We start from the raw sequence: 9,771 nt of genomic DNA, 5'->3' as shown, positions 1-9,771 counted from the left end.
ATACTAATTAAGTGAACGTTTTAACAAAACTTACCAAATCTGATACTCTCTGATTGTCATGAATAATGTAATAAACAGAATCATGTTTCACACCAGGTGACAAGTTCTACAAGCCACCCACACCCTACTAAACTGGTTTTAATCACAAGTTAAAATTGTATAGCTACAAAAAATAAAGCTTAGACAAATAATCAGCGCATGTAAAGTTGTAATTAAAAATGTAAAAAAAAAAAAAGTTAACTAGTGCTCGAATTTAAGGCAGGGAGGTGTGTTGTGGTTAGTCTTGCGGTATTAAATGTATTGTATAAGATATATATAAAAAGATGTTTATTTATAACATAGCATTTATTAAAACAGGCTTACATGTGTTGATCAGGAATAAAACGAATTTTCAGTCCAGGCAATGGTAACAAAGAGAGATGAGCTACTCTTCTTATAATAGCTTAGAGCTAAAAGGGCAACCATGGCAAAAAAGGCAGACTACATATAGGCCTAAGCTAAATTTGAGAAAAATTACGACACTGTACTAAATTCTCGCTGCTTTACAGCAGAATATCCATAGAAGCATTTCCATTATCCTGTTATTTTCCTGTTTATCACTGCTTTGACACAATCAAAGTGCTAAAAGTGACTTGATTCATTTAAGGCACTTGAAGACCCACAAAAAGCATATGACTTCAAATTGAAATGTCTCAAAACAACAACAACAAAAGTGTAAAATAATCATGGGTTTCCATCCTCACTTGAGGGTCTCACTGTCAGATTCAGCAGTGTCAGATTCAGAGACAAAATGTCTCAGAAGGCAGTGATAAAAGAGCTGCCAGTAACTTCAAAATGACCTTAAATGACCCGTTTAGTTTATTTTATTATTTTATCTTCAGTCACAAGTGAAAATGTCAATTAAAGTGTTACAGAGCAATGGTGCTAACTTTTCCTTTGAACCACATGGTGGTGATTTCACATACAATTTCACATACTTAAAGTCCCCATGAAAAAAAAAAAAAAAGTCCCCATGAAATCAAAATGGAATTTTTTTGGCTTTTATGAATATAGCTTTGTTATCTATAAGCTAGTGTGCTCCAAAACAATGACAAAATTTGCATTGAGAATATACAAGCATTCAAAACTTACAGTCTCTCACTTCTGCCAATATCAATGATTTTGATGACATCACTCTGCACTGCAGCTTCTCTGTCCAATCAAATACTCTCTATAATCTAAATCCCGCCCCTGAAGACGGAAGGTGCGGCTAAAATTGGTTACTTGTTCACACATTTACTTTTTTCTGCATGGTGAATGGCACATATGCACTATATGGGATAATGATTCAGTGTAAATATGATTTCCATTGGGGCGAATGAAGTCTGGTTTCACGTTAGAGATTAGGAGGAGGAAACTGCGGCTTTACCGAGCTCACCGGCTCTGGCCGAGCTGTGATAAACTAAACGCTAGCCTATTGGTATTTTTATTTAACTCTTTTATATGTCCCACCCTGTCTTCCTGTTTCAGTGGAAATGATGTCAACACATTGAATAATGTTGTGTGTTTCAAGGCACTTCAGTGGGCAACCCTGACTTTGTATTTTTATTTTTTTTCTCCAATGAGGGTAAAAAAAAGAACACAAAAAGAGCTGTGAAAGTGTTTTATCTAACAGGCACTAAAGAGCAATGTTTTGTATTAACATGATTTATTTGTTTATTTTACTATGGCACTGTGCTTTACTTCTCTATATAGCATGTAATTTATCAATGATTTAATTGTACAATACATACCCTTGGCCTTGGTTAATAAACACTTAATAAAAACGTTTCAAAAGTAATCTGTATTGTATACAATTTCAGCCTGGACCAATACACATCGTCACACACAGACAAAACATTGGATTATCTTCCTTTTTGTTACAAAAACCTATTTTCATTCAGTGAAGTGAATTAAAACAAAAATATCTTTCAATGCAAATATTGTCAAATTGACTTAACTCCCAAGAATTACGCATCAGACTCAAATAAATTCTGTTTAAATTTCCGACGACTCCGGCCTTGGGAGTCATTTTATGTTGTGTAACAGAGCAATGCACTTTAAAAATTCCTCTCCTCACAGACGCCTCTTCTAGTCATCCAATCAGAGCGCGAGGTGCCGCGAACGCCTTCGACTTGTCACAGGAGTTCGGACGTTGGCATCAGCCATTTTGTGTGTGGCATGATCGAACAAAATTACTTTAACATTTACATTTAAAATGTCATTATGCGCTATTTTACATATTTTGGTCATATAATCAGTGATGTATGTAATTATGTAGTGTAAAATGATTATTGACGTTATTGTGGGGTGAACGCAATCAAAGGCATTATGGAACATAACGCAAAGTCAAAGGTATTATGAAACACACCCACACAAAAGATGGAGGGTGCGTTCTTCCAATTTGTGCATGTGACACGTTCCTCCAATAGTTGAATATAAATAGTGTTACAGGTTACAGGCAGTAGACAGGGAAATCATCTGATCGAAGGCTGTGAAGGTAGGCTTTTAAAAATATTATTTTCAGTTTGACTGCACGACGAATGGAAACAACAGCTAAATGTTGTAAATCTTAAATATAAGCTATATAGAAGATTTTGAAAGCTGCACATGTGTCTAATATGATGGGTTGCCGTTGTGTAACCATCCGTAGACACTTATGCAATAGAAAAAAAACTTTCTAAAGGAACAATAATAACTACTAGAGTAACCACCCACGATTTTGCCTTGAAGAATTATGTCAGATAAGAGTTACAATTGTTAGGAATACTTGCATTTTACAGTACAGTATGAAATAAAATCGTAAGCTAAAAACATGTATTTAGTACTTTGTGTAAAAAAACAACATACAGCTAATTACCACAGGAAGCATTTAAAATGTCAGTGAAATACACTTGTGTAAACACTGCTTGCTGTAACACTAACAATTATTGTTACATTTTCAGGTCTGAATACACCATGGCATTAAGAACAGCTTTATCACGCCTGCTGTTGAACTCACAGCGATGTTCTCTGATCTCTGTGTCAAGGGCCCAGGGCACTTCAGCACCTGCTGCATACGGTTAGATCACTAATTCACCATAACTCAACCATAACTCAGAATGATAATATCAGTTGTGAGGGCAAGAAAAGTAGACAAAACAGGAAACTTTTCATGGAAAACTAATAACAAGTGGCATCATCTAACCCCACATGACAATGCGTAAATGCATTGCGTGATCATCAATACATTTAAAAAACTAAAAATCTCCGTAAACTAAACTAATTTGTCTTTCCTTAGGCTTAAACATTTATAAAAGTTGGAGAATATACGTGTTCTGATGTTAATTAAAGCTTGGCATCTGCTTGATCATGCTAATACCCATATCTCTTATTTTTCAGAGACAGAGGAGCAAGTGAAAATCACAGCGAAAAGACGTAAATATATTTGTGATGATTTCTAATTTGTAGTGTCTGAATTTGACAATTTATTGTATTTGAGCTGAAAATGGAAAACCTTTTGATTTCTAGCTAAGGTGCATTTTGACTGGCGAGATGCTTTGGATCTGGAGGGGCAGCTCACAGAAGAGGAGATCATGATCCGAGACAGTTTCCGCACATACTGCGACGAGAAGCTCATGCCCCGCATCCTCATGGCCAACAGGAATGAGAGTAAGTGGAAGAGCTGATGGATCAGATCAGCAGTCCACAGTTTTCATGCATTATTAAAGGGTTAGTTCACCCAAAAATGAAAATTCTGTCATCAGGGACTCGTCCTCATGTCGTTCCAAACCAATAAGACTTTCGTTCATCTTCGGAACATGAATGAAGATCTTTTTAATAAAATCAAAGTTTATACACCGACCAATAACTCCGATGCTTCAAAAAGTTCATAAAGAGAACGTAAAATAAATCCATAATCGTGCGATTTAATCTTCTGAAGAGACTTGATCTGTTATATGATGAACCGATTTAATTCAGGCTATTACTCTCATATAAACATTGATCAGTGAATGTACATAAAGCACTCAAATTTGCTTAAAGCGCAAGAACCAATGAGGTTTGTTAACGCGCGTCAAGCAAGTTCGGTTGAGCTTCTGTTTGAGTGCCATACGTGAGTTCGCCGATCAATGTGTTTATGTGAATAAAAGTCTAAATTAAGTCTCTTCATCATATAAATGGCATTTGGACTTGGCTTGATTCATATAGATTTATTTTACGATCTCTTTATGAACATTTCAAACGGTCAGACTTTTGAGTGAACAGATTTTCAATGGGACCGAAATCGCTCAGATTTCATTAAAAAGCTCTTTATTAGTGTTTATTAGATGAACGAAAGTTTGGAACCGCATGAGAGTGAATAAATGATGACATTTTTCAGCCAACAATTTTCATTTTTGGGTAAATTATCCCTTTAATTCTTACCACAGAAACTTTAATTTAATTTTAAAATGCCCAAAAATTCAAATCTGCCGCTGTGATTCTTCAGATTTTCATCGGGAGATTGTAAACGAGATGGGAGAACTTGGTGTCCTTGGGCCTACGATTCAAGGTAAAATCAGGTGTTGAAACCACAAACCAGTCTTTATTAACTTTAGAGCTTGTGCGTACAGCTTACATGTGACCGTCATTTTGTTGTCCATGAAAAGTCATAATCAAAAATGCCTGCATAATGTACATTGTCTGATGTTTTTGTGTTGAAGGATATGGCTGTGCGGGCACTAGTTACGTAGCATACGGTCTGATCGCCAGAGAGGTGGAGAGAGTGGACAGCGGGTACCGTTCAGTTATGAGTGTCCAGTCTTCGCTGGTCATGCACCCTATCAATGCGTATGGAACAGAAGCACAGAGGCAGAAATACCTGCCTAAACTAGGTTAGTCAACTGCTTAAACTGCGTGGCGATGCATTGATCTGCTATAAAATTATTTGCATAGTTTAACGTTCCCGGGGTCATGGTAAACTAGTAATATCAGTCATTTTAAAACTGAATTTAAAATAGTCATTTATTAATTTCACTGACTCGTAAGGTAATTTTTTACATTCTAATTATTCAGTGGTTAGCAGTGACTGGATAAATCACAGAAATGCATTCAAAATGTCCCCACATTTATTAGTTGGCCCTTGTAATCATGTCTAATTTTATTTAAAATGTCCTTTATGTAATATATTGTTTTGCGCCTTTCATTCTTCCCAGCTCTTGGAGAGATGCTTGGCTGTTTTGGACTTACAGAACCAAACCATGGGAGTGACCCTAGTGGCATGGAGACCAAAGCCAGATACAACCCCTCCAGCAGGACCTATACCATAAGCGGGGCAAAAACATGGTAAATGCCATTGCCAATAGTTCAGTTTATTCAGGAGTCTTGCCTTGGACATTTGGACTGGAGTTAATATCACAAAAATTGAGATTGCTAAATGTTTTAAAGTTCTGCAATGTCCATTTTTCAAACCAATTTTCACAGGATGAATTTTGAGTGTAATGCTTTCGAATGATACCAGGCTGAAATGCAACACTCTATTTGTAAACTTGATCGATAGAGTCGTCAACAGCGTGGAGTTGCACAACGCGTCAGTATTTTATGTAAGGGTCAGTTCATCGGATGGTTTCTTATGTAAGCGATCTCATATGAAGGCTGTGTACCAACGTCCAGATTTAGATTTTGTAACTTCACCCTCTACAGGGTGTTTGTCCCTTGCTTGTTTAGGAGGAGACTGAAATCTGCTGACCATCTGTTTACTTAATAAGTCTGTATATGGTGTCAATCTGGCTTGAAGTCAGAGAGTTTCTGTCTGAGCTGATATTAAATTTGCAGTTACATTTAATCATTTAGCAGATGCTTTTATCTAAAGCCACAGTAGTACTGCAATGTGAGTTTCAAGGATAAACTAGAGCTCTGAATGCCTACATTTAGTCATCTAGTCCAATGAGCTATGTGTTATTATCAAAAACTGAAATTAATCCGAAATTAAACTAAAATACATTTTTGGACTCAAACTAACTAAAATAAAATCATGCTGTCATTATCATGTGACCTACCAGCGTCAGTCTTGACTGCCATTCACAAATCCTCTCCCGTGGCCTCATGGGATAGGAAAGTGTCCATGTACTTTTTTTTTTTTATGAGAACTATGAATTGGGACATACTACTTTTGCCACATACTGTTTTTCACCTACTATATAGTATAGAATATCCTCCTCCATTGTTCTTGATTTGATTCTTGTTCAAAACGCTACTTTTCTTCTTCTATCCTTCCGAAGCAAGTGTCCTGTAAATGACAAGACTCAGTGCTGCCCTCTGAGAGCTGATAGAGTATAAAAAAAGCAAGTGTACAATGTGTCAAACTCATCCATCCAGAGAACTGAATTCAAAACTATAATAACTCCACATTGCACTGCATAAATCTTAAACGCACAGCACAGGTGAAGGATAATGTGCCCTTCACACAACAATTTTTTTATTTATTTTTTCTCTGAGCAGGATCACAAACTCCCCATACGCTGATATCTGTGTAGTCTGGGCAAAATGTGAGGATGGCAAAGTGAGAGGGTTTATCCTGGAGAGAGGAATGAAGGGATTGAGCACTCCTAAGATAGAGGGCAAGTTCTCCCTCAGGGCCTCCGCCACTGGGATGATCCTAATGGACGAGGTTGAAGTGCCAGAGGAAAACCTGCTGCCTCATGTGTCTGGCCTCGCTGTGAGTATGTTTGTTAATATTATTAATCGTGCATACCAAGCATCAGTAGAAGTCCTGATCATACTTCTGATCATATCCCCAACTCTAAGTATGAAGACGGCATATTCCCTGGCAACCACACAGATACATGTCCACTGAAGTTATACATGTTGATTTCTGTAGGGTCCCTTTGGATGCCTGAATAATGCCCGTTATGGCATTGCATGGGGCGCTCTGGGTGCTGCGGAATTTTGTTTCCATGCTGCCCGCCAGTACACCTTGGACAGGTAAGCGGTTTAGCATAAGGTTATCAAATTAAAGGGTAGCTGGAATTTTGTCAGTCAAAAATAGTCGTTCTCCGAATGCAACGTAATGAATGGACTCCATATGAGGAAATGTCATGAACTTGTAATACCAATGAAAAGCATGATAACTTAGACACTTAGCACATGGCAATATCTCATGGAAACAAGCTTTAGGAGCTTTCCATCTTTACTCTCCTCGTGTTACGTTGCATTCGGAGATCGACTACTTTTGACTGACAAAATTCCAGCCACTGGAAACACTAATTGATAAAGTGAATCGTACAAAACCTTTCTTTTTAGTAAACTTTGTGTAAACAAACAATGTAGTCAATGCTGGAGTTCATGTGTAGAGCCCCTGGTGATACTTCGAGCACAGTTTCATGTTTCGAGCCTTCTTAGTGTTTTAAAAGTAGTGATTTTGATGCAATCATTGTAGTGCCCCATGCACTCCCATTCTAAAGGCATTTTGAGCTAAAACGAAAATATGGTCAAACTTAAAAGTGGTGTTTCCACTCTAATTATGCTTTTACACGAAAGTTTGACTCGGGTAGATTAACAAAAAGAGCCTAGGTTCAATTTTGCCGACAGTTACCCTTTAACTGAGTCAAAGGGTACTCAGTTAAAGTACCCCCCCCCCCCCCCCCCCACCACCACCACCATGTTAAATATAGAATTTTGAAGAACAGCATTTATTTTAAATATAACTATTTTGTAACATTATAAATGTGTTTAATGACACTTTTGATCAATTTAATGAATCCTTTCTAAGTAAAATAAACTACAACAACGAAACAAATCTTATCAAACTTTTGAAACAGAAGTGTATGTGAATGATTTTCCCCATGTAGAATCCAGTTCGGAGTCCCACTGGCCAGAAACCAACTCATACAGAAGAAGATGGCAGACATGCTGACAGAGATTACGATCGGGCTGCAGTCCTGTTTACAGCTGGGTAGACTCATTGACCAAAAGAAGTGAGTCTTCCATCTCAGTCGTTATAAATGGTTTAATGTGCAACAGGTTATGTAAAACATTTCAAGGAGCGCAGAGCTTGTCAGAATATACCTCGGCTGTCTCATTCTAAAAGAATCCTGTAGCTCACTGAATTTTCTCGCACATTTCTCCAAAAGGCAGTCGCCAGAGATGATCTCCATGCTGAAACGTAACTCCTGCGGTAAGGCCCTGGACATCGCCCGGCAGGCCAGAGACATGTTGGGAGGAAACGGCATAGCAGACGAATACCATATCATACGCCACGTCATGAACCTAGAGGCCGTCAACACATACGAAGGTGCAAGAAGGAAAATAGTTTTGGTTTCATTTTAAAGTGCCCCTATTATGCTATTTTAAAGATTCCTCATTTTGTTTTGGAGGTCTCCTACAATAAGTTCACATGCATCCAAGGTCAAAAAACACTTTAATTTTCTCATAATATACATTGAAGCATCACTCCTTTTCTCACATTGTCTGAAATGGTTCAAATCAAGGATCCAGAAAACCTTTCCGAGAGCCTACTCTGCTGTGATTGGTCAGATGGCCCAGTATTTTGTGATTGGTCTACTGCTCGTGCACTTAGATCTTTTTACATTCACAAACAGCCATATTACACACTGCATGAAAGGTAATCTGAGAAAGCATAATAGCGGCACTTTAAATGAAAGCTATATATTTGGCCAGCAGAGGTCAGAATATGCTTAAAGCAGAGACCGTGAATGACTGTGAGAGGGTGTGTTAATAACACAGTATTTTGCTTTTTACAGGCACTCATGACATCCATGCTTTGATCTTGGGCAGAGCCATCACTGGACTCCAGTCTTTTACTGTTGGAAAATAAACCCATATTTCTTTCTTAACATGGATATAATGGACTTTTGCGTTTGTATCTGCAATAAGGGAAACTCTTTATCAACATCCATCCATAAGTGCTTCCTGTATGCGCTTAAATCGTTTGCTTAGTAAATGGGTCCAAACTCACATCTGCTCTCTCTGTGATCACATGCATGTCTGCAAAGGTAAATGTATCTTCTCTAGAGTACTGGTTTGACATGCATGTATGTCATGTTACAAAGACTGCTGCATTATGAAACGGTTTATGATCTTGTCATAAAATGAATTATTGAAAGTCATTTCTCCACATTATTGATTTGAACTAAACGATAATAGATCATTCATAGCAGTTTCAAAATACTACTTTTTAGTTAAACTACTTTTAAGTGGTTGCACTTTAGAGATCCAGTGTGACCCACTGATCAGTGTCTATGACTCTTGTTAACTTTGTTGTATTTATTAAATAAAGTGCATTCATTCTGAATAAAATCTCATTTGTTTTATGAGTGTTTTATATGCATCTGGGGGTACATATTTTAATTAACAGTTAAACATAATAGTTTTTGTAATTATGTCCGTTTTAATAATAGGTTACATTATTATAAGTTTCCACCCAGAGTATCAGGCAAAAAAATAATTATTATTTCCTCAATTACATTATTAAATAACTAATAATTTTACATGAGGGATGAGGCTACATCGTATTTACCAGATCATTCGGAAAAATAAATCATATTTACTAGAAAACTATATTACCTAGACTCTCAGCCAAAAAAGCTAGATTTCTTCTGACTCTTTTTAATAACTAATAATTCCACATTAGGGTATATACTGTGGTATTTACCAGATCACTTAAAAAAATAAAATTAGAAAACTTTTCATCCCTTTTTAATAATACCTATAATAATTCTAAATCAGGCTCATTACAAAACAAAAAGTATATGTATTATACCCAGACTCTTAGCC

At 37.0% G+C, this 9,771-nt stretch overlaps 1 protein-coding gene across 1 annotated transcript; it reads left to right on the top strand.

Moving 5' to 3' along the window:
- Nucleotides 1-2,132: 2,132 nt before the first annotated feature.
- Nucleotides 2,133-9,299, top strand: gcdha (glutaryl-CoA dehydrogenase a). The gene is made up of 12 exons (XM_079627469.1): nt 2,133-2,518; nt 2,964-3,079; nt 3,400-3,435; nt 3,529-3,669; nt 4,487-4,549; nt 4,701-4,871; nt 5,193-5,322; nt 6,478-6,694; nt 6,857-6,960; nt 7,827-7,952; nt 8,109-8,269; nt 8,739-9,299. The coding sequence occupies exons 2-12, from the start codon at nt 2,977-2,979 to the stop codon at nt 8,810-8,812; spliced, it is 1,326 nt and encodes a 441-aa protein (XP_079483595.1). The 5' UTR covers nt 2,133-2,518; nt 2,964-2,976; the 3' UTR covers nt 8,813-9,299.
- The last annotated feature ends 472 nt before the right edge of the window (nt 9,300-9,771 follow it).

The sequence above is a fragment of the Phoxinus phoxinus genome, assembly GCF_949152265.1.
Source record: "Phoxinus phoxinus genome assembly, chromosome: 11".
Taxonomy (NCBI): domain Eukaryota; kingdom Metazoa; phylum Chordata; class Actinopteri; order Cypriniformes; family Leuciscidae; genus Phoxinus; species Phoxinus phoxinus.
The sequence above is the reverse complement of the archived record's forward strand: the minus strand, read 5'-3'. Positions and strand labels throughout refer to the sequence as shown.